Here is a 26,629-nt window from a genome sequence, read left to right as displayed (position 1 = left end):
TAAACAACATTATTTCACCTTACTAAATGTACTAATTAAAGTAGTTATTGCCTTCTAAAATGTATCTAAGAACACATGGCAGGGCCCATGGCAGGGCCCATGTGAGGGCAACAATAAATATTGCGGGTCAATCGACCACGACTGGTCGAGAGAATACAATGTGGCTGACATGGAGACTGATCCATTTTCTACTGAAGCTCAAACTCACTGCCTGATAAAGGCGGCTTGATGTTCTCTAGGTTGGTAGCCTGTGATTCACCATTCCTTTCATCACTTAGAAAGGGCTCACTCACTGTGTCATTGGGCTCACGAGCCATTTCTCTGGATGTTGGAGGCTCATCAACCGTTGAGACTGAGCTCACCGTTCGATTAACGATTGATTGCAAGCTCACTGGTCCTTCAGGTGTCAAAGGCTTGCCTGAAATGTCATTATTTGCTTGGGGCTCACTGGCAGTTTCATTTGTCAAAGGAGTTGTAGATACTTGACCAATTGATGTTGAGGGCTCATTAAAAGTCCCCTAGGGCACCAAGAGGGGTGTATCGGTTCCACTGATTGCCAGAGACTCACTAGCTGTTTGACTGGATGGCAAGGGTTTCCCAACCATTTCATTTACTGTTACAGACTGGCCATCTGTGTTAGAGGTTGTCTGGAGATCACTATCCATCTCACTGGTAGCTTGCAGATCAGTAGCCATTACACCGGCAATTGGACAAATCAGTTCACTGGAGGTGAGCTTGATAGTCATATCATTTTGTGCCACAGACTGGCTATAGGTTTCTTTGGTCGTTGGAGATTCATTTGCACTTTCCTCGCTGATCATGTGTGGACTGGCTGTTTCATTAAATGTTGGGCATCGGCCCGTTATCGTTTCTGTTGAATGTTTGGTGGCAGAAGATTGGCTGACTTCTCCACTGGTTAGCAAGGACTCTGGGCACTTAGTTAGCTGTCGGTTACTTGAGGAATTGTTGTTGCCGTTGTTGTCGTTTGCCTTGTCAGGTTGTTGTGTGGGAAGAGATGACTCCGTGCTGCATGGCTTTTCATTTCCAGGCATGATATCAGCTGGCTCATTAAAGCCTGGAGGTTGGTGGATTATTACAGGTACAGGAGTCTTCAGGTTCATCTCTGAGGGCCCATTGGCTACATTTTTGCTGCTGGTTGATGGCTGATTTATTCCATTGCTGGTTGCTGTCTGCCAATTATTGGAGCAGAAGACAGCAGGAATACTGCAAGGCAAGGCAGAAGGGCTATCGTTATGTATATTTATTACACGGCTTGATTGAATGCTTGATTCTCATTGGTCAATCGCTGAAATCAGTGTGTTATTCCTTGATAATGAACGCTCTATAACAGATGGCTCCCTAATCAAAGAGCTAAACATTGCTCTTGAAGAATGTTTTTTGAAAACATTTGAAGCGAATACTTTTTTTGTAACCAAGGAAATACCTTGTTTTGTTGTTACTTTTGGGTCAATTGATAAATGTATTAAAGTAGCCTGGTAATAAGCGGGATAATGTATGACGCGACGGTAGTCGTTTAGAAATAATGCCCCTCAGGATGATTAAACACCTCAACTTCGTCTCAGTGTTTAGACATCCTGGCGGGGTCATTATTTCTCAACAGCTACCGCTGTGTCATACATTATCTCTTGCATATCAATAACGTTTTGTTTAGGGAATCATCTGCAGTGGTGTCACAGACATACCGACCTGGACAGCTGTCTCTGGAGCTCCTGGGCATGTTGGTAACACTGGTCATAGTAACAGGACTGAGCCTCCACAAAGTCAATAAGACTCCCCATATGGTTGGTCTGTCATTCATGCACGCACACGCGCACACACACACACACACACGCACACGCACACGCACACGCACACACACACACAGAAAGCTGTGTTAATTGCGACAGTTAACTATGGACATCACGTGACATCAGCTCTCATATATGGTGCCCAGGTCATCGTTACATCACGTGACATCATCAGGGATGGATATAAAGTAAATGCGACCTGCTGTCGCAGTTAAGCCCATATATGGAGATCCCTGATGTCATCAATATTGGTCAGCAACTCATCTGACCTCAAACCCTTAGATCTCCATATATGGATAATTGGATATGTCAAAACCTGTTCTGACATTCCATATGCTGATCCTTCCCCATCCATCATTCCTCTTCGATGTTTCCCTTTTGACTTATACCTGTGCATTCAAACTCTAGACGGGCCTGCCCCAAAGTTATTATTAGTGCCCCCGGCAGCCAGCGAAAACTAGAGTTCTCAACAGGCCGAAAATTAAGGCCCGGCCCTACCTGGGCCCTCAAAACCTGTACACTCAAGAGAATGTCCCCGCTACCATGCTTAGATCTCCATATACCGTATGGAGCTAACCTGTTCTGACATTCCATATGTTGAACTGACCTCATCAAACCCTGTACACTCAAGACATGCTCCATATATGGGAAGTGCATAATTCATTCCATGTTGATCTGACTACCCATGCCAAAGCGCCAGCGCTCGCCCAGCAGTCTGCCGTCAACGAGGCGGATGCGTGCACGCGACCACGCCCTTTGGGGTGAGGTCAATTCTCGTCCTCAGGCGTCTTACTGGTAAATCTGTGAGGTGTGTGTGTGTGTGTGTGTGTGTGCGCGTGCATGCATGTGCTCTATGAATATGAGTGCCAAAGACCTACAATGTGCTGTAAAAGCAGGACAGCTGTGGTCACAGGGTAACAGACCTGTTGGGCTCTGGTTGCAGGGCAGTCTTTGTGGCCACGAGGCCACTTGTTCATCCTGGGAAACAGATTGACCTGGTGGCTGATAAGACTGTCCATGGTCAAATCACAAAAGGCATAAGCTAAACATGTGAAATGTAACCACTTGAACGTTTCTTTCACTATATTACACGCCTTGGTTGAATGCTTGATTCTGATTGGTCAATCGGTGAATTCAGTGGTGTGTTATTTCTTGATAATGTCCGCTCCGCTAATAAGAGACAGCTGTTTAATCAATGCTTCAGAGCACCTGGCTGCGCTGCTTGGATTTAATGCTGTATCCAACATCCAGACAGCTATGTAAACAAACACGCAATGTCATTTACAGCTAAACATTGCTCTCAAGAATGTTTTTGAAAACATTTGAAGCGAGAAATTGACAATGCAGTAACTACAAAAATATTCTATTTGATCAAAACTCAGTTCCTTGTTTTCTCAGGCGACTGCTGGAGCTGGGCAGACAGCCAGCGCGACACTTATGGAATACTTTCATTACCGCAAGCAAGGACAATTTATTAATGTATTGATAAAGTAGCCGTGTAATAAGCGGGATAAGGATTGATGCGGCGGTAATTGGATGATTAAACACCTCGACTTCGTCTCTGTGTTTAAACATCGTCTGTCATTATTTCTCAACAAGTACCACTAACAACTATCCCTTGTTTAAAACACTTCTGTCATTTTTTATTTTTTTTTGTCAAATATGTTTTTATTGAACAGATTATAAATTATTACAAACATTATGATATGAAATACTTTTTTTATGAAACAAAATGAAAGAAAAAATAAACAAGACAAAAAAGAGAAAGAAATCCCTTAACCCTCCCACCCATACTGCTCAGTGACACTGCATACTATAATAAGATGATAGAAAGCTCATGGAAAACATCTAAAAAGAAAATGGCGTACAGTCAACCATATCAATGGTATCCTGTCTATTAATCGTTTCTACTCAGGTAATGGACAAGGGGCAGCCAAACCTTATCAAACTGTCTCTCCCTGTTTCTCAGGAAATACCTTATTCTCTCAAGATGAAGTGTACTAGTCATTTCATTTAACCAGTGCTTAAATGCAGGAGCCTCCTCCTTCTTCCAGTGTGTCAGAATTAGTTTTTTCGCTGTAATCAGACCATATGAGAAGAGTTGTTTCTGTGCTCTCGTCAACATAGGCATGGATTCTGACAAACCCAGAATTATTAGTACAGGATCGGGTCAATATGAATACTCAAAATATCAGAGAGCGTCTCAAATATCTTAATCCAATATCTTTGTATCCGAGGGCAAAGGGCGAAGCTATGAAGAAGATTTGCATCTATTGTATTACATTTGTCACAATGCGAAGAAATATCTGGGTATATGTTATGTAATTTTAATTTAGAATAATGGAGTCTATGTATGACTCTAAACTGGATAAGGCAATGTCTGGAATTGATAGAGCACGCATTAATTTCTTCAAGGCTGTCTTCCCAGGCCCAGGCCGTAGCGTAACGGTCTGGGCACCGGACTGGTGATCCAGTCGCGGTGTGCCGCGGGTTCGACTCCCGGACCCGACACGGCCTTTACCGCATGTCATCCCCCCATCTCTCTCCCGTTTCCTGTCAGCCTACTTTCTATCCCTTAAAAAATCAATAAAGGCGCAAGCCGCAAAAAAATATCTTTAAAAAAAAAAAAAAAAAAAAAAAAAGGCTGTCTTCCCAGAGCTCGTCTGAAATTGAAGTCCCCAGCTCATTTTCCCATGCCAGCTTAATAGCTGATGTAGTAGGTAGGTTTGCCACTTGAAATGATTAATAAAGATGTGACACCCTCACGTCTGGTACTGTATTATTAAGAAGGAACCTATCTAGGGATGCACTTCTGTCATTTTAACATTTGGACACAGCTTTTGTGTCCAGACAGCAGTTTCTTGATTCAATATTTAGATATTTGATATTTGATCAGACACACCCCCTCCTATATAAGCACATTCACAAATCACAATACAGTAGGAAGTAGGAACACACACGACGATGATGTAATCCTGTCTCTACAACAAGTGATCTATCAAGAAGAAATATACATGCAGCATTGTTAAAGGACCACTTCATCACTTCTCAACCTATATTCATATAATTGGTCCTCACTACTCAGTCTGTCTCATAGGAGGGCTGATATTACAAGATATATATTTCGATTTTTATTATCTTGAGAGCGATGGCTTCCATTTTTGCAATTTTTCAGGAATAAAAAGCCTGCTGTTTCTATTAGGTTGGATTCCCCATCGATGATGTCACTGGTGGACGGGATTCTGAACTGCCCACAGCCCTCCTATGAGACACCGACTGAGTAGGAACAAATTGTGCTATGTTAGCATGATTATTACTAGTGAGGACCAATTATATGAAGGTAGGGGTTGAGATTTGAGATCCCTAATGAAAAGGATAAAGAACCTTATCTTATAAAGAAGAACCTAATCTTTATTTAAAGCATCCTAAATGTTTGGAATGGGATTGGATAAAATGATGCCCTTGCTGTGTAGCAGTGTTTTACTTCACCTGAGGATGAACTGACTGCTCTTGTGTTGGCAGGGTAAAGGAGGGGTTCTCTCAACTGAGACTTGTCCAAAAATGGCTTGTTGTTTAAACATGGAGCCTATGCAGCGATTCGCCGTTAGGTGTGTTCAGTTTAGTAAACTGTGACTATAAAACAGACACTGAATTGCCTAACGGAACCCAACCCTACAATGACACCCACACTGTAAATTAAAGTTGCCATTAAATTAACACTTTTACAGTATGGTGTTGCATGAGTGTGTGTTTTTTATACACACATGAGTGTTACTTATTCCTTCCAAAAGCCGTCTGGTGATCTCCGATTGTCTCTCAAACAGACTCTGACAGATCCTCAGCTCCATCTCTGCCTACAGAAAAGCACACGCACGCACACGCACATACACGCACACATGCGCACACGCGCACTTAATGCTGTGTTCAAACACTTTCTTCTCAGTGTGAACAAACTTCCTTAATTAAGATGAACTCACCTGAGAGATCTCCTGAGCCCACACCTGATGGTATAAAATTGACACACAATTACACAAAATTCATTATCCAATAAGCAAGATTCAATATATATGTGTGTGAGAGGTGAGAAAGAGAGAGAGAAAGAGGGAGAGAGAGAGAGAGAGAGAGAGAGAGAGAGAGAGAGAGAGAGAGAGAGAGAGGGGACGAACCTTGAGCCACTTGACCCGAAGGAAGCTAAACATGTAGGAGACTTGACCCACATAGTCATCTGCTAATGGGTTGCGAGTGGAATTCAGATTCTGACATTCAGAGAGAGAGAGAGAGAGAGAGAGAGAGAGAGAGAGAATAAAACCTAAAAAGATGCTGAAGCATATGGACAACTGAGCACAGTGACCTTCATGCGACTGTGTTATAATGAGTACAATAATACAAGAGTAATATGGTTTTATCCAATAAAGAATGCGTTAATGAAAACATGTTGGGGATGCGGGTCTATTGATACATGGTCATGGTAACTCACTGTGGCCTCTGCCTCCGCCTCGTGGGCTTTCCTGAGCCTGCTCTTCGCTATGTCCAAATCCAAACGCGTATTCACTAGCAGCCTGCGCTCATCCTATGCACGCATACAGACACACAATTTATAACCAAACTACGCACACATATCAGCAGGATACAGGACTTTACTGTGGACGAACAGTATAAGCAAGGTAACATTAAAGATTACCCAAATGACAGAAGTACAGAAAGTGTGAGAGAGCAACAAATGCAGAGTGAGCGGCAGAGAGAGTTGCAAAAGGGAGCCTCCTCGCTGCACTTTGTGGTATAACAGTTTGTGTGATTGATTGATTGAAGTATTTGCTAACAGTATGCTAAATGAGTACATTTCAAACTCAATATATTACATACATAATTACTGTGGACGACACCATAAAGCATTACACTTGTTTACAACAGAGTCCACCATTTTCAATTCATCAGTACAAATATACACTTCTATATAAAAAAAACAGGAAATTCTCATATAAGGAGGTAAACAGGGAAAAAAAAAGTGCCCTTCTGGGCACAGGTCTCCACCAGGATAGGAATGTAGGACATTGCAGCTTGCCTTCATCTGGTGGTTGGATAAAAGGGCAACAAAAGTAAATTATCCACAGATCCGTGCAGTTAGAGGTAAAAACACTTTTCGGCCAGTTATAGCGCCACCTTGAGGCTGAGTTAAAATTGTTCATGTGGCATTTTGTCCTCGGCCTAGTGGGAATGTGGGTGCACAATTTCACGGAAATCACACGATGTGTTCATGATTTGCAGCATTTTGTTTGAAACTGAGCACTCCTGTGAACTTTGGAAGCCAATCTTAACCAATCAGGATGGAGAAATCTGAAAGACCCGTTTCGTTGAATGGCTCTAGAGAGACTGTGTACCAATTTGCGTGATGTTTGGACAAAATCTGTAGGTGTACTGTGCAAAAACTTGTTTTGCACAAAGCGGCCTCCTGGTGGCGCTATAACAGGCCGTTCTGGAAAGTTTGGGGCAGAGGTTCATCGTTGGCATCCAGGGAGTGTGTGTGCAAAATTTGGCAATCGACCGGGTTAACGGTGGCCGAGATTAGCTGCTCACGGACACACACACGGACACACACACGGACGGACGGACACACGGACACACGGACGGACGGACACACGGACGGAAAAACATACTCTCCCCCCATGCCTTCGGCCTGGTGGAGACAAAAACATATACAGTAAGGGGGACTTCGGCTTTTACGGGGGGCAGTTTCGAATTGCAGGCGTCATAGGTGACCTTTGAGAGCGGTTTTGAAGGAGTCAAGGGATTCACATGTCTTAACTGTTAGTCCCCTTAAAATCCCAATTTGATAATAACTTGCTGAGATTTCTATTTGATCCAAAGAGAATGGATTCAGTTTTCCTCAAATAATTAAAAACAGTAAATCAGGGGTCCTCTGTTGGAGTACATTGACAGATGTAATGTAGCCTTCTTCTATGGTCAAATATACACTACACTTCATCTTGTATTGTGTGGCCTGACAGGCTGACAATATTGAACAGACATAGTGTAGTACTGTAGGTCTAGGGGCCAGATTCAGCAAGCAATTTACACTCATACTTTGAGCGTACCGACATTTCCGACCATTTCCACGTTATAGAATTATTTTTTCTTTTTTTGTTGTCCCCAACATTGGTCAACACAAAAAATGATATTATACTGTATATATATATAGCTGAAATCGATGCATGCATATTCTATGGTTCACAAACATGACGGTCTGACAGAGATAGACTAGGGCTAATTATATAAACAAAATAGAAGTCCACATTATTGAATGGCATCGGCGAGTTTTCAAGTCGGTTAGTTAGTTAGGTTTTAAGCCAGCTCTCCAGCGCTCTCCTCATCATGCCTTAATGTCACTGCCGTCGCTGGGCATTTTTTTGTGCTATTAATAGGCTACTATATTGATCTTAATCTAAAAGACAGACTCCCCTCATTAATCAATGGAGCCTCTGCAAAGCTAAAAAGTTAAAAAGAGGCGAATTGTTCAATAGAAAGAAATGTCTTTTAAGTTTTATAATATAATTGCCAAGTATAGCCTTGGAATTGCATTTTAAATGAGAGTAGGCTGAGTAGTTTATAGACCAATTATTTGTTTGGGACTGTGCCCACGTGACTGTTTCATGATGTAATCAATTCCCAACAGATCTCCAAACCTGTTGTTTTGGGGAGCGCTGGTTTCAGTTCATTCAATCTCTCGTGTGTTGGCTAGACGAGGTGCACCCTAGGAGACATTTATACTTCATTGCCCAACAGTATTTTTTTTTTTTAAGATATTTTTTTGCGGCTTACGCCTTTATTGATTTTTTAAGGGATAGAAAGTAGGCTGACAGGAAACGGGAGAGAGATGGGGGGATGACATGCGGTAAAGGCCGTGTCGGGTCCGGGAGTCGAACCCGCGGCACACCGCGACTGGTTCACCAGTCCGGTGCCCAGACCGTTACGCTACGGCCTGGGCCTGCCCAACAGTATTGCGCACAGATATACAAGCTCTCATCTCATCGCGGATGTGACTGTTGTGAGTGTAGAGGTCTGCGTGCGTGACACCATCGCGGGACGGAGTATAAATTATACTTGATGGGCTGCAGGTGAGCGTGCAGCCGTGCACAACAGGCTCTGCTGCCGTGATCATGAGCGCACCTCCCGTTCTTATGACAGCAACTGGATTTTTATTCTTCACACACACAACAGAAACCAAGGATTATAAATTTCAAGGGCGAGAGATCACAATAAAAATCCTAATCATTCTTCCTCCACACTGGGAGAAAAACAGCATCTGAAAGTTTGATGGGGCATTTTTACACGTGAGTTCAGTTAGAACTTTTCCATTGCATCTTATGAGAGGCAGGGTTCTTCTGCAGCCGGCATGCGCGTGCATGCTGGTGCTTATCAGTCATCAGTGTGACGTCGTCTGTTAAGGCGTTAAAGGCGTCTATACTTTGTAACGTTCAGCCAGTTGACATTGTGAGAGATTCGCTTACCAAAATAAGCTGATCTACAAGTTCATGCGGTGCGGTGCATCACGGTTCACGGAGCATATGATGACTTTTTTCACCCAAGGTATTTCCTGTTGCCTTATATGGCGTGAAATGGGTGTGGATGTTCTATTACACCAGGCAACACCAGGCAAAACGCTTGGGAAAGAGGCGAAATGAGCTACACCCGCGATACGCACAAATGAAGCCATTACAGCCCCTTCGGTGAATGACACGTGAGATTGAGCATACGGATTATATATACACTTATTTACGCACTTCATTTACACGTGGTCGTGAATTTCATTTGTAAATCTGGTCCTAGATGTTTTAAGTCAATGTAGTCTTGTCAGGCTGAAACCTTGCCCAAATTTGAATTCATCCATAATAGATATGTCATAGACCAGTGGTTCTCAAAGCGGAACACCCAGAGAGCCTAGAGGGGGTTTCAGAGGGTCCCGGCCCACCCAGTCAAATGATTGATAGATGGGAACCAAATTTAGTTAGGTTAGGTTTTTAAATGAACACTAACCCTAACTCAGAGATACCACCTGGAAAATGGCATCAAATGGGGGTCTATGGCTTCTCCCTTGTGTGAGAGAGAAAGAGAGAGATTCAAGAGGTTCATTTATTACCTGGATGACTCTATATTCGCCCTCAGTGAAACTACGGAGAGGTGTCAGGAAGTGGATGCAGGTGCTTTGGGCAAACTTCCGCTCTGCCTCTCCCATCTGCTTCTGAGCTTCTCCACATCTGAGCAGTGCCGTCCCTAAACACAAGTGTAAAGGTGAAATGAAGAAATTAATAAAGAAATAAAGAAAACATTTTCTGAGGAACAGTTGGAGCCCAGCCTAGGACTGAAACGGTGAACAATAGTTAACGATCCAAACAAAGGAGGCCCACACAGCATCAAACCGATGTGTAAAATAACTTCTATTGACTGTGATCCCAATGAGTGGATCCATAAGGATCAAGCATGAGAAATGTAATAATGAAAAACATTAAAAACTAAACTAAACAAAAACATCACAATGTCTTCATGCATTCATTCTGTTGTTGGATTTACTTTATTTATTTTTTATAAAGCACTATACTCTATATCTGTGGACCACCAGTGTTCCTTGAGGGGGTTCCAGGTGGTCCCCAGCTAAATGATGGAAAGTTGGTAACCAAATGGACCCTTACAGATCTTTAACTTTAATGTTTACATTGCCAAAGCTTGTCAAAATAATAAAAACAGTTGAGTCACAATGGTTTAGAATAGATATGATAAAGAAAATAAAGGGAGGCTCTGCACGATCAAATATGTGCAAAATCTATATTTTTATTTTCTTTGGATAGCAAGCTTTCTGTCTATTGACCTTCTACAGGCATAAATGAAGCAGTGAATAGGACAGAATATACAGTAGGTTCATCACATGATTGGTAAATGTGTCAAACATTTCAGGAAAAAAAGCCTCATGGGAGTTGTAGTCCAACCATTTAGTATACTACTACATAACACCCACAGGACACTTGTGTCCACTGAGACAGGAAACACCAAGGATTTTTCTTTTTAGAATTATTTACAGAGAGCAAAACAAAAAGAAGACTAAAGGCACTACAATGTAGACATCAGACACATCATAAAGCAAGGAGCAAATGGAATATAATTTTGTGTTTGTTTCTGCTGTTTGATATCATCTCCTATTCTGATCTCCTTCCCCCATACCCCCGCTTCTTCCCTCTCTTTATTCCAAACAATAACGACACGATGAGTACGGTGCACAAAAACTAATTTCACCCACTTCTTCACTTCTGTAAACTTGTGATGTGAAAAGTGATTCTGAATCTATTGTTATTTGTTCGTTCCCTTTTTTTTCTCCTCACTGAAATGTTCAACACAGGACACATTTATCAATCAAGTGAATGAAGCTATATATTGTTGTCACGTAGCCAGTGCGGGGACATTCAGACCCAAATGACCCCACCCCCCTATGCATGTAGCCTATATCTATATATACCATAAGGTGTGTTGGACCCCATCTCCATCCCTGCCTGGGTCATGTGGTCTCCAAGCGTCTCAATTTCTCGAGGTCGCAGTGGGATGCTCCAGTCCAGATGCCCGTACACTTTGTCCTCTAACCGTGCTCCTGTGGATCCGCGGTCAAACAGAGGTCATACACTGGCTAATCAAAGGGTCAAATGTACCCACTGTTGTTCGTAGAATGATATTGTGGTCATTGTTGTTCGTCGTCTCATGTTAAAATAAATGTAAATGATGATTATCATAAGAAGAGAATACAAAAGGCAGGCTTACAGACAAATTAATCATGTTTGACTCTCAATCTAGGGCAGCATGTATCAAACCCTCATCTAGCAGACATGCCTCTGGGTGGTTCACCTCATTTAACCTACAGACCACTAAACTCTCATTGATTCATTATATTGGGTCACTTTACTTGCTGGGTAAATAAAATCGTCTGGGTTTCCGAGGCTACTTACTGGGTTGATGTAGGCAACAAAACAACATATTCAGTCATCATCTGATGTCAGCCTATATAATCATTGATTATAAGGGGGGGAAATATCTAGGAAGTAGGATATTAAAGTGAGATGAGATTCCCTCACCGGGTCTGGGCTCTAGTAAAATCTCAGTCTGGGAGATGATCTGGTCCGTCCAGGTCTTGGTGGATTCAGCCCGGGACAGCAGCACCTCCAACCCACTGCCCAACTCGGTTTTCTCCGCCTGGCCCAGCGTCTCACCAGTGTACTGGTTAAAGATGGGAGCATAATATGTTGATTGATTGATTGATTTAAATATTTATTAACAGTTTGCAGAATTACAATACATTTCAAGCACAAACTCAATACAAAGACTGTTAACTGTGAGTGGACGACCCAATTAAGCATTACACTTGTTTACAAGAGGGTCCACCTTGTTCAATTCATCAAATATAGTCAAAGTAGAATATACATAGCCTAGACAGTCTTTGTATTGAGTTTGTGCTTAAAATGTACTGTAAATTCTACAAACTGTTAATAAATATTTCAATCAATCAATCAATAGACTAGCCTATACTACAGCAACCGCTGCCAATATAAACACGTGGAGATCAGTCATCAGTATAAAACAGTGAATGTGCCAGAGAAGCTGTAGAGATAACTAGAATTGTTCACCTGGACTGCGCGGTTGATAAACTGCCCCGCGTCTACAGCCAGACTCGTCAAATCCATGTCTCCAAGGTCGCGGTTGGTCAGACGAGTGTCTGGTCTGGATGCCCTCCAATGACTTCACCACGATTCCGTATACAGCACATTACCAGGGCAGGCCATGATGATGCCACACGTGTTGCTCTTCAAGGCCTACCGTGCGGACGCCAGCGCCATCCTTCGCATCACAAGGACAAGACGTGTCTTTGCCGCAGAGATCTGTCCTCCGTTTCGTTTATAGAGTTACAGATTGCCGGTTGTTTACCTCCCGGTAGATTTGCGCTCGGTCGCGGCTTACACCCGTCCCGTCCCGTGCGTCACGGCGCAGGACCGCGTACAATCGAGTGGCGTCACTCGAGCCGCCGCATTCGAAAGGCGACGGGAAGTCTCTGGCTGTGTTAAATATACTTAGCCTAATAATAACAGCTGGATAAAAAAATAATAATCACCAAATCCTGTGGAAACCGCCCCAAAAGGCGCACAAAACACGTACCGCATTCATCCCCATTCTCTTTCACAAACTAGACCGTTCCCAGTCGCACAAATCTAGCCGAACTTTCACCATCACTACACCCTCGTTTGTTATCCGAATGCCATCATGAACATCAGCCAAACGTTGATAAAAAGAAGCACAGTGACGATCAAAAATACTGAAACTCGTTGAGTATCTGAACTCATGACGAAATGCAACAAAGACGATTCACACAAAACAAACACATCTCCTCTCTCCCCCTATCTTCCACTCACATGATTATCCTCTCCATTATCCTCTTAACGTTCTTACAGGTCTTTTACATAGCAGCAGGCTGACAGTAAGCTGCAGGTCTAGCCTACAGACAGACAGACATTTGCAAAACCATCAACAAAATAAAAATCAGACCAGTCTGCAACAGTTGGTACTCGGAATGACGATAAACATTTCACAGAATATATACCACTTTGAATTAAAACAATCGGTTGTGCTTCCACTCGGCACCAATACAAATGAAATCACCAGTCCGCACTGGACTACCCAGCTAGCAAGTCATGGCGCCGGGCGGAGGACACGATTATTTAGAGAAAGAATAAGGGGTTTCTTTCTATTGCAACGACAAGAGTTGGCTTCGTACGACGCTTAAAAGGTCTTTAAATAAATACGTTTTGAAATGTCTATTTGAAAAATGCATTGGGATTCATTCCCTGGGCCACTCGTCGTTCTGAAAGGGGGTGGGACTGCGACGCTCTATACCGCTGCACCTTGTCAGTGCGGAGAGCGCTCTCCGTGGTGCTGAAACCTTTTTTTAAATGTATTATTTCAGGAATTTCCAGAATTGTAACGTGTGAGAGATGGGATCTGTCACGGGGCAGCCCCTGCCCTTAGACAATATCAAGGACCTTGCAAATAGACCAGTTAAGTCAACTTGATCAATTGACAAACAGCTGGACTGGAAGTAGCCTAAACGGTTTTATATATATTGTACACATGACATTTTTAGTAATTAACACAATGGTTGAAAGAGTTTTAAATGTTTATTTGTATTTATTGACACTGAATGTCATGTTCCATTTCAGAACATAACGAAAGAAGTAAAAGCCCCTTCAACTTTACTCTGCCTCTGACCGTCTCTTCAAGTCAAGTGTTAGCTGTCTGTTTATTTGTGTACCCTCCACACACATTGAGAACAGAACACTGAAGTTGCATTGGTATGTCTGTCACCCGTCTCCCCTCTGCAGTGCTGGCACTCCTCTTTAGATTGGAGGGTGTATAAGGAGTGTTTGTTCCTGTCTGTATTATGTTTGGTCTTGTTTATGTTAGGTTCTCTAAATTAATTGGACCTGTGAAATAGTTGAGTGTTTGTATATCTTGTATTCCTTTAATGTATATAGTAATGTGGAAGAATTACTCATATAGTTAGAGGATGGTTTGCCCATGCCTGTTTAAGAGCAGGATATACAGCGGCGGCGCTGCCTCGACAGCTGCATTCCATGCTGCGAGTTTCAGAGATTCAAATGCATATTCTGTAATGGTATAATATAATCACAAATCCAAGAACTGTAGGCTACTGAACTGATGTTGAACTAAGAAGAGAAACACTGAGGAAACAAGGCAGGTGTTTTGTATGTCTGGTAGGCAGACATGTCGCGCGTAATTGTAGAACGCAGGGCATTCACTGTGAAGAGTGTGGGCGCAGACACCACAAAACAGTTTGCAATCAAGCAGCCAGTCAATATACAGCACATGATAGACGCGCCGACCACGGCAACGACAGACAGGCTGACCACAGTGTTGCAGATGCAGTTAGTGTAGCAAGCAACTCTGACAATAGTATACAGTATTACTGCAGACAGCTACCATTTGGATAGATGCACCAACGCAAAGCCAAGTAGCCAGGTGCCTATTAGATGGGGGTAGCACCCGCAGTTTCATTAAAGAGGATATTTCCAGAGCACTTAACCTGCCAGTTATATAGGTAAAGAAACGTTGAATATGTATTGTTTGGTTCAAAAACACCCCAGAGAATTACCTGCAGGAAAGTGAAGGCTCGTTTGAGAAATATTAAGAACAATCAAAGCATTGATGTCCATTTTGAAACACCCAAGTTGAGCTCTTCTATGATTAAAGCGCCAAACGGAAAGATAAGGAGGGACTTGGAAGCAAAAGGAATGCCCATAGCAGATGTACCCATCATAGGGATGGATGCAGTGGAATTAGGAGTCCTAATTGGCGGAGACCAATATTGGAAAATGGTCACAGGAAAAAATGGAGAGACTGAATGAAGGACTGGTTGCACTGGAAAGTTTGGATGGCTGGTGCAAGGAGAAGTCACCACGCTAAATATCATAACTGAAGTTGTGGACATTGAAGTGATGCACATCAGGTCGGAGAGGAACAGGCACTGTCAGATTAGTTACGCAACTTTTGAGAAATCGAATCCCTTGGAATCCACATGAAAGAAATGCAGTCTGAGAAGGAAGAAATGGCAGTGTATCCCAAGCCGTGCATATCCACGGATATCCCAAACCGTGGATATCCACGGCTTCCCAAGCTGTGCGGCTTCCGTGCATATCCACGGCTTCCCAAGCCGTGCATGCCTATTCCCACTATAGGCTGAGGAAGAAATGCCACTTGACAGTTTTCAAATCAGCCTCATGGTGGCGCTCACAGGCCAAGTTGCGTCTCACACACACACACACACACACCCAAACAAACATGTTTAAATTACTCCTAAACATTTTGCCAAACATCATGCACACACTCTCCTATCCTCCTGGTGGAGACCTAGCCTGGCTAATAAGCCAGACCGAATCAGCCGTTGGCAAAATAAAATTGCCTGCCGGCGGATTACGGTCTGGAGAGGCTCAATTGTACGCCCATTTCCTACACCAGAGAACTGGGGCGGCCAATCGGGACACGGTATGCAATATGGGTGGGCTTTGGTACAGTGACTTTCAATGCTTGAGACCTTTGACTGACAGTAGCTCTGACCAATTGCGTCAAAGAGAAAATGTTTGAACCCCGCCCCCCCCGGGAAACAAGATCCATGCACAGCCTCTCCAGACTCAAATACCACACGACAGTGTGATTTGAGTCTGGCTTATTAGCCAGGCTAGTGGAGACCTGTGCCCAGAAGGGCACTTTTGACCCATGACCATATAATGTATTTGGAGTCTTGAATGAGATGTGCTGTGAGTTTGCATATCTTCTATTTTCCAGCATAGGACCGTTGCACATGAAGTGAAGTATAAACAAGGCTTTAGGATTTATAAGTCGTTTTTAGAATCCTCCTCAGGTCTAAATGTGTTAAAACTTAAATGTGATATTTTTCAGATTGAAATAGTGAAAGGATCAGGAGTCCTCTGCAACAGGGCCTCCAACAGCACCACTCCAACCCAAATGGTGCGATTGCTGCTGATCGGCGTGTTCCCTATTGAGGAACTCCTGGAGATTACCCATAGAGCTATAAAGGAGATCTTACCCCGTTCTCCCCTATTTCATTTCATTCTCTTTCAAAACTAGACCGTTCCCAAATTGACAGACACAGGTTTGCAAAACCATCAAAAAACAGATTTGTTTTAATACAAAAAACAAATCCACAGTAGTGAAACAAATATCTTCCTTCAGGACATGAAACCAGACTGTGGTCAGTCAGTAACAAAACAAGAAAAGCAGCATTACTGTACAGTACAATACAATGAATGTTAAGTTTAACCTTTTGGATAATTTATATCAGCTGGGTGGAGGTTTGATGATCCATCAGAAATATTCAGACCTTGGTTCTGGCACTGGTTAAAAAAACTATACATTTCGATCTGGTGTGCGTGAATGTACACAATGGTTACAAGTAGGGCCCCCAGCCCAGGTACATCTGACAGAGGAGGTTGTCATCTGTGGATTCCTGTATGAGGTAGTGGACGTGTCCCTCTATGGACAGAGGCAAGCCAAGCACTTTGTTCCTGCTCTTTATCACACCCTGGAGACGTTGCTCAATGTCACACACATGAGTCTTTGCCTGGCGGTAACGAGGAAAGAGATAACGAAGTAAATAACATTGCTGGGTACAAAATATAAATTGTTGTAACAGGATAGCTATTTCCTCATTGCCCTTCATTATGGAGAGGTAGCGTTAAGGTCTATTCATACAACATGACGTCACTGAGCTGCGATGAAGAGAAGACCACTGCAGACCTTAGATTTTACGTAAAAACAAACAACAAAGAAAGAGACTAAATAGAATAGGAAAGGAACAGAAAAGGACCAGAAAGGAATAGAATAGAGGCAGATGGGCAGTAACAATGGACAATGGACGAATTTGAGGAATTGTTGGCCATGGAGGTTAGGAGATATGAGCAATGAGCATCGCTACAATCACCGTGATGGACTATGAGCACCACCATCAAAACCACCGTTTTGGGCTACTAAATCTGGAGTAGCCTTTATGTGACTCTTCCCACGTTAGATGAATGTAATGGGTACTGTACGTTATGCACGTTAGATGAATGTAATGGGTACTGTACGTTATGCATGTTAGATGAATGTAATGGGTACTGTACGTTATGCATGTTAGATGAATGTAATGGGTACTGTACGTTATGCATGTTAGATGAATGTAATGGGTACTGTACGTTATGCATGTTAGATGAATGTAATGGGTACTGTACGTTATGCATGTTAGATGAATGTAATGGGTACTGTACGTTATGCATGTTAGATGAATGTAATGGGTACTGTACGTTATGCACGTTAGATGAATGTAATGGGTACTGTACGTTATGCATGTTAGATGAATGTAATGGGTACTGTACATTATGCATGTTAGATGAATGTAATGGGTACTGTACGTTATGCATGTTAGATGAATGTAATGGGTACTGTACGTTATGCATGTTAGATGAATGTAATGGGTACTGTACGTTATGCACGTTAGATGAATGTAATGGGTACTGTACGTTATGCATGTTAGATGAATGTAATGGGTACTGTACGTTATGCACGTTAGATGAATGTAATGGGTACTGTACGTTATGCACGTTAGATGAATGTAATGGTTACTGTACGTTATGCATGTTAGATGAATGTAATGGGTACTGTACGTTATGCATGTTAGATGAATGTAATGGGTACTGTACGTTATGCATGTTAGATGAATGTAATGGGTACTGTACGTTATGCACGTTAGATGAATGTAATGGTTACTGTACGTTATGCATGTTAGATGAATGTAATGGGTACTGTACGTTATGCATGTTAGATGAATGTAATGGGTACTGTACGTTATGCATGTTAGATGAATGTAATGGGTACTGTACGTTATGCATGTTAGATGAATGTAATGGGTACTGTACGTTATGCATGTTAGATGAATGTAATGGGTACTGTACGTTATGCACGTTAGATGAATGTAATGGGTACTGTACGTTATGCATGTTAGATGAATGTAATGGGTACTGTACGTTATGCACGTTAGATGAATGTAATGGTTACTGTACGTTATGCACGTTAGATGAATGTAATGGGTACTGTACGTTATGCATGTTAGATGAATGTAATGGGTACTGTACGTTATGCACGTTAGATGAATGTAATGGGTACTGTACGTTATGCATGTTAGATGAATGTAATGGGTACTGTACGTTATGCATGTTAGATGAATGTAATGGGTACTGTACGTTATGCATGTTAGATGAATGTAATGGGTACTGTACGTTATGCATGTTAGATGAATGTAATGGTTACTGTACGTTATGCATGTTAGATGAATGTAATGGGTACTGTACGTTATGCACGTTAGATGAATGTAATGGTTACTGTACGTTATGCATGTTAGATGAATGTAATGGGTACTGTACGTTATGCATGTTAGATGAATGTAATGGGTACTGTACGTTATGCATGTTAGATGAATGTAATGGGTACTGTACGTTATGCATGTTAGATGAATGTAATGGGTACTGTACGTTATGCATGTTAGATGAATGTAATGGGTACTGTACGTTATGCACGTTAGATGAATGTAATGGGTACTGTACGTTATGCATGTTAGATGAATGTAATGGGTACTGTACGTTATGCATGTTAGATGAATGTAATGGGTACTGTACGTTATGCATGTTAGATGAATGTAATGGGTACTGTACGTTATGCACGTTAGATGAATGTAATGGGTACTGTACGTTATGCACGTTAGATGAATGTAATGGGTACTGTACGTTATGCATGTTAGATGAATGTAATGGGTACTGTACGTTATGCATGTTAGATGAATGTAATGGGTACTGTACATTATGCATGTTAGATGAATGTAATGGGTACTGTACGTTATGCATGTTAGATGAATGTAATGGGTACTGTACGTTATGCACGTTAGATGAATGTAATGGGTACTGTACGTTATGCATGTTAGATGAATGTAATGGGTACTGTACGTTATGCACGTTAGATGAATGTAATGGGTACTGTACGTTATGCATGTTAGATGAATGTAATGGGTACTGTACGTTATGCATGTTAGATGAATGTAATGGGTACTGTACGTTATGCATGTTAGATGAATGTAATGGGTACTGTACATTATGCATGTTAGATGAATGTAATGGGTACTGTACGTTATGCATGTTAGATGAATGTAATGGGTACTGTACGTTATGCATGTTAGATGAATGTAATGGGTACTGTACGTTATGCACGTTAGATGAATGTAATGGTTACTGTACGTTATGCATGTTAGATGAATGTAATGGGTACTGTACGTTATGCATGTTAGATGAATGTAATGGGTACTGTACGTTATGCATGTTAGATGAATGTAATGGGTACTGTACGTTATGCATGTTAGATGAATGTAATGGGTACTGTACGTTATGCACGTTAGATGAATGTAATGGGTACTGTACGTTATGCATGTTAGATGAATGTAATGGGTACTGTACGTTATGCATGTTAGATGAATGTAATGGGTACTGTACGTTATGCACGTTAGATGAATGTAATGGGTACTGTACGTTATGCATGTTAGATGAATGTAATGGGTACTGTACATTATGCACGTTAGATGAATGTAATGGGTACTGTACGTTATGCATGTTAGATGAATGTAATGGGTACTGTACGTTATGCACGTTAGATGAATGTAATGGGTACTGTACGTTATGCACGTTAGATGATGTAATGGGTACTGTACGTATGCATGTTAGATGAATGTAATGGGTACTGTACGTTATGCATGTTAGATGAATGTAATGGGTACTGTACGTTATGCATGTTAGATGAATGTAATGGGTACTGTACGTTATGCATGTTAGATGAATGTAATGGGTACTGTACGTTATGCACGGTTAGATAATGAAAGGTACAGTCGTTATGCACGTTATGAATGTAATGGGTACTGTACTTATGCATGTTTAGATGAATGTAATGGGTACTGGTACGTTATTCACGCATATAGATAATGTAATGGTAACTGGCATGTTAGTATGCTGTAATGGGTACTGTAATTATGCATGTTAGATGAATTGTAATGGGTAACTGTAGTTATGCATGTTAGATGAATGTAAAGGTACTGTACATAGATCGCGTGTGTTAGGATGAAATGTAATGGGTTACTGTACGTTAATGCATGTTAGATGAATGTAATGGGTACTGTACGTTATGCACTGTTAGATGAATGTAATGGGTACTGTACGTTATGCATGTTAGATGAATGTAATGGGTACTGTACGTTATGCATGTTAGATGAATGTAATGGGTACTGAACGTTATGCATGTTAGATGAATGTAATGGGTACTGTACGTTATGCATGTTAGATGAATGTAATGGGTACTGTACGTTATGCATGTTAGATGAATGTAATGGGTACTGTACGTTATGCATGTTAGATGAATGTAATGGGTACTGTACGTTATGCATGTTAGATGAATGTAATGGGTACTGTACGTTATGCATGTTAGATGAATGTAATGGGTACTGTACGTTATGCATGTTAGATGAAGTAATGGGTACTGTACGTATGCATGTTAGATGAATGTAATGGGTACTGTACGTTATGCATGTTAGATGAATGTAATGGGTACTGTACGTTATGCATGTTAGATGAATGTAATGGGTACTGTACGTTATGCACGTTTAGATGAATGTAATGGGTACTGTACGTTATGCATGTTAGATGAATGTAATGGGTACTGTACGTTATGCATGTTAGATGAATGTAATGGGTACTGTACGTTATGCATGTTAGATGAATGTAATGGGGTACTGTACATTATGCATGTTAGATGAATGTAATGGGTACTGTACGTTATGCATGTTAGATGAATGTAATGGGTACTGTACGTTATGCATGTTAGATGAATGTAATGGGTACTGTACGTTATGCATGTTAGATGAATGTAATGGGTACTGTACGTTATGCATGTTAGATGAATGTAATGGGTACTGTACGTTATGCATGTTAGATGAATGTAATGGGTACTGTACGTTATGCATGTTAGATGAATGTAATGGGTACTGTACGTTATGCATGTTAGATGAATGTAATGGGTACTGTACGTTATGCATGTTAGATGAATGTAATGGGTACTGTACGTTATGCATGTTAGATGAATGTAATGGGTACTGTACGTTATGCATGTTAGATGAATGTAATGGGTACTGTACGTTATGCATGTTAGATGAATGTAATGGGTACTGTACGTTATGCATGTTAGATGAATGTAATGGGTACTGTACGTTATGCATGTTAGATGAATGTAATGGTACTGTACGTATGCATGTTAGATGAATGTAATGGGTACTGTACGTTATGCATGTTAGATGAATGTAATGGGTACTGTACGTTATGCATGTTAGATGAATGTAATGGGTACTGTACGTTATGCATGTTAGATGAATGTAATGGGTACTGTACGTTATGCATGTTAGATGAATGTAATGGGTACTGTACGTTATGCATGTTAGATGAATGTAATGGGTACTGTACGTTATGCATGTTAGATGAATGTAATGGGTACTGTACGTTATGCATGTTAGATGAATGTAATGGTACTGTACGTTATGCATGTTAGATGAATGTAATGGGTACTGTACGTTATGCATGTTAGATGAATGTAATGGGTACTGTACGTTATGCATGTTAGATGAATGTAATGGGTACTGTACGTTATGCATGTTAGATGAATGTAATGGGTACTGTACGTTATGCATGTTAGATGAATGTAATGGTACTGTACGTTATGCATGTTAGATGAATGTAATGGGTACTGTACGTTATGCATGTTAGATGAATGTAATGGGTACTGTACGTTATGCATGTTAGATGAATGTAATGGGTACTGTACGTTATGCATGTTAGATGAATGTAATGGGTACTGTACGTTATGCATGTTAGATGAATGTAATGGGTACTGTACGTTATGCATGTTAGATGAATGTAATGGGTACTGTACGTTATGCATGTTAGATGAATGTAATGGGTACTGTACGTTATGCATGTTAGATGAATGTAATGGGTACTGTACGTTATGCATGTTAGATGAATGTAATGGGTACTGTACGTTATGCATGTTAGATGAATGTAATGGGTACTGTACGTTATGCATGTTAGATGAATGTAATGGGTACTGTACGTTATGCATGTTAGATGAATGTAATGGGTACTGTACGTTATGCATGTTAGATGAATGTAATGGGTACTGTACGTTATGCATGTTAGATGAATGTAATGGGTACTGTACGTTATGCATGTTAGATGAATGTAATGGGTACTGTACGTTATGCATGTTAGATGAATGTAATGGGTACTGTACGTTATGCATGTTAGATGAATGTAATGGTTACTGTACTATGCATGTTAGATGAATGTAATGGGTACTGTACGTTATGCATGTTAGATGAATGTAATGGGTACTGTACGTTATGCTGTTAGATGAATGTAATGGGTACTGTACGTTATGCTGTTAGATGAATGTAATGGGTACTGTACGTTATGCATGTTAGATGAATGTAATGGGTACTGTACGTTATGCATGTTAGATGAATGTAATGGGTACTGTACGTTATGCATGTTAGATGAATGTAATGGGTACTGTACGTTATGCATGTTAGATGAATGTAATGGGTACTGTACGTTATGCATGTTAGATGAATGTAATGGGTACTGTACGTTATGCATGTTAGATGAATGTAATGGGTACTGTACGTTATGCATGTTAGATGAATGTAATGGGTACTGTACATTATGCATGTTAGATGAATGTAATGGGTACTGTACGTTATGCATGTAGATGAATGTAATGGGTACTGTACGTTATGCATGTTAGATGAATGTAATGGGTACTGTACGTTATGCATGTTAGATGAATGTAATGGGTACTGTACGTTATGCATGTTAGATGAATGTAATGGGTACTGTACGTTATGCATGTTAGATGAATGTAATGGGTACTGTACGTTATGCATGTTAGATGAATGTAATGGGTACTGTACGTTATGCATGTTAGATGAATGTAATGGGTACTGTACGTTATGCATGTTAGATGAATGTAATGGGTACTGTACGTTATGCATGTTAGATGAATGTAATGGGTACTGTACGTTATGCATGTTAGATGAATGTAATGGGTACTGTACGTTATGCATGTTAGATGAATGTAATGGGTACTGTACATTATGCATGTTAGATGAATGTAATGGGTACTGTACGTTATGCACGTTAGATGAATGTAATGGGTACTGTACGTTATGCATGTTAGATGAATGTAATGGGTACTGTACGTTATGCATGTTAGATGAATGTAATGGGTACTGTACGTTATGCACGTTAGATGAATGTAATGGGTACTGTACGTTATGCATGTTAGATGAATGTAATGGGTACTGTACGTTATGCAAGTTAGATGAATGTAATGGGTACTGTACGTTATGCACGTTAGATGAATGTAATGGGTACTGTACGTTATGCATGTTAGATGAATGTAATGGGTACTGTACGTTATGCATGTTAGATGAATGTAATGGGTACTGTACGTTATGCATGTTAGATGAATGTAATGGGTACTGTACGTTATGCATGTTAGATGAATGTAATGGGTACTGTACGTTATGCATGTTAGATGAATGTAATGGGTACTGTACGTTATGCATGTTAGATGAATGTAATGGGTACTGTACGTTATGCATGTTAGATGAATGTAATGGGTACTGTACGTTATGCACGTTAGATGAATGTAATGGGTACTGTACGTTATGCACGTTAGATGAATGTAATGGGTACTGTACGTTATGCACGTTAGATGAATGTAATGGGTACTGTACGTTATGCATGTTAGATGAATGTAATGGGTACTGTACGTTATGCATGTTAGATGAATGTAATGGGTACTGTACGTTATGCATGTTAGATGAATGTAATGGGTACTGTACGTTATGCATGTTAGATGAATGTAATGGGTACTGTACGTTATGCATGTTAGATGAATGTAATGGGTACTGTACGTTATGCATGTTAGATGAATGTAATGGGTACTGTACGTTATGCATGTTAGATGAATGTAATGGGTACTGTACGTTATGCATGTTAGATGAATGTAATGGGTACTGTACGTTATGCATGTTAGATGAATGTAATGGGTACTGTACGTTATGCACGTTAGATGAATGTAATGGTTACTGTACGTTATGCATGTTAGATGAATGTAATGGGTACTGTACATTATGCATGTTAGATGAATGTAATGGGTACTGTACGTTATGCATGTTAGATGAATGTAATGGGTACTGTACGTTATGCATGTTAGATGAATGTAATGGTTACTGTACGTTATGCATGTTAGATGATGTAATGGGTACTGTACGTTATGCATGTTAGATGAATGTAATGGGTACTGTACGTTATGCATGTTAGATGAATGTAATGGGTACTGTACGTTATGCATGTTAGATGAAGTAATGGGTACTGTACGTTATGCATGTTAGATGAATGTAATGGGTACTGTACGTTATGCATGTTAGATGAATGTAATGGGTACTGTACGTTATGCATGTTAGATGAATGTAATGGGTACTGTACGTTATGCATGTTAGATGAATGTAATGGGTACTGTACGTTATGCATGTTAGATGAATGTAATGGGTACTGTACGTTATGCATGTTAGATGAATGTAATGGGTACTGTACGTTATGCACGTTAGATGAATGTAATGGGTACTGTACGTTATGCATGTTAGATGAATGTAATGGGTACTGTACGTTATGCATGTTAGATGAATGTAATGGGTACTGTACGTTATGCACGTTAGATGAATGTAATGGGTACTGTACGTTATGCACGTTAGATGAATGTAATGGGTACTGTACGTTATGCACGTTAGATGAATGTAATGGTTACTGTACGTTATGCATGTTAGATGAATGTAATGGGTACTGTACGTTATGCATGTTAGATGAATGTAATGGGTACTGTACGTTATGCATGTTAGATGAATGTAATGGGTACTGTACGTTATGCATGTTAGATGAATGTAATGGGTACTGTACGTTATGCATGTTAGATGAATGTAATGGGTACTGTACGTTATGCACGTTAGATGAATGTAATGGGTACTGTACGTTATGCATGTTAGATGAATGTAATGGGTACTGTACGTTATGCATGTTAGATGAATGTAATGGGTACTGTACGTTATGCATGTTAGATGAATGTAATGGGTACTGTACGTTATGCATGTTAGATGAATGTAATGGGTACTGTACGTTATGCATGTTAGATGAATGTAATGGGTACTGTACGTTATGCACGTTAGATGAATGTAATGGGTACTGTACGTTATGCATGTTAGATGAATGTAATGGGTACTGTACGTTATGCACGTTAGATGAATGTAATGGGTACTGTACGTTATGCATGTTAGATGAATGTAATGGGTACTGTACGTTATGCATGTTAGATGAATGTAATGGGTACTGTACGTTATGCATGTTAGATGAATGTAATGGGTACTGTACGTTATGCATGTTAGATGAATGTAATGGGTACTGTACGTTATGCATGTTAGATGAATGTAATGGGTACTGTACATTATGCATGTTAGATGAATGTAATGGGTACTGTACGTTATGCACGTTAGATGAATGTAATGGGTACTGTACGTTATGCATGTTAGATGAATGTAATGGGTACTGTACGTTATGCATGTTAGATGAATGTAATGGGTACTGTACGTTATGCATGTTAGATGAATGTAATGGGTACTGTACGTTATGCATGTTAGATGAATGTAATGGGTACTGTACGTTATGCACGTTAGATGAATGTAATGGGTACTGTACATTATGCATGTTAGATGAATGTAATGGGTACTGTACGTTATGCATGTTAGATGAATGTAATGGGTACTGTACGTTATGCATGTTAGATGAATGTAATGGGTACTGTACGTTATGCATGTTAGATGAATGTAATGGGTACTGTACGTTATGCACGTTAGATGAATGTAATGGGTACTGTACATTATGCATGTTAGATGAATGTAATGGGTACTGTACGTTATGCATGTTAGATGAATGTAATGGTTACTGTACGTTATGCATGTTAGATGAATGTAATGGGTACTGTACATTATGCATGTTAGATGAATGTAATGGGTACTGTACATTATG

The 26,629-nt window shown here is 40.6% G+C and overlaps 3 protein-coding genes across 3 annotated transcripts in view; 1 reads left to right on the top strand and 2 right to left on the bottom strand.

Annotated features, from left to right (window-relative positions):
• The window catches only part of LOC310878260 (serine/threonine-protein kinase PAK 2-like), a 155,621-nt gene that overhangs the window by 6,344 nt on the left and 122,648 nt on the right, over positions 1-26,629 (top strand). The gene's annotated exons all lie outside the window — the stretch shown is intronic.
• On the bottom strand, positions 398-12,568 carry LOC310878537 (endophilin-B1-like). Its single transcript, XM_083792867.1, has 10 exons — positions 12,467-12,568; positions 11,918-12,059; positions 11,311-11,439; positions 9,943-10,076; positions 6,286-6,378; positions 5,975-6,064; positions 5,786-5,809; positions 5,573-5,662; positions 1,708-1,808; positions 398-1,224 (listed from the first exon to the last, which is right to left on the bottom strand). The coding sequence occupies exons 1-10, from the start codon at positions 12,521-12,523 to the stop codon at positions 519-521; spliced, it is 1,566 nt and encodes a 521-aa protein (XP_083648993.1). The 5' UTR covers positions 12,524-12,568; the 3' UTR covers positions 398-518.
• The window catches only part of atr (ATR checkpoint kinase), a 48,739-nt gene continuing 38,707 nt past the window's right edge, over positions 16,598-26,629 (bottom strand). The window contains exon 48 of the mRNA XM_083792866.1: positions 16,598-16,989. Within this exon, the coding sequence (XP_083648992.1) occupies positions 16,816-16,989 (174 nt within the window). The 3' untranslated portion in view covers positions 16,598-16,815. The remainder of the gene's footprint in view (positions 16,990-26,629) is intronic.

This window comes from Protomyctophum parallelum (assembly GCF_964188405.1).
Source record: "Protomyctophum parallelum genome assembly, chromosome: 20".
NCBI lineage: Eukaryota > Metazoa > Chordata > Actinopteri > Myctophiformes > Myctophidae > Protomyctophum > Protomyctophum parallelum.
The sequence above is the reverse complement of the archived record's forward strand: the minus strand, read 5'-3'. Positions and strand labels throughout refer to the sequence as shown.

Coding starts and splice junctions, on each gene's coding strand:
- LOC310878537 (XM_083792867.1), bottom strand. CDS start 12,523: ATGGATTTGACGAGTCTGGCTGTAGACGCGGGGCAGTTTATCAACCGC. Junction 12,060..12,466: donor TTATCAACCGCGCAGTCCAG/GTGAACAATTCT, acceptor ATCTTTAACCAG/TACACTGGTGAGACGCTGGG. Junction 5,663..5,785: donor GGGCTCAGGAGATCTCTCAG/GTGAGTTCATCT, acceptor GCTTTTCTGTAG/GCAGAGATGGAGCTGAGGAT.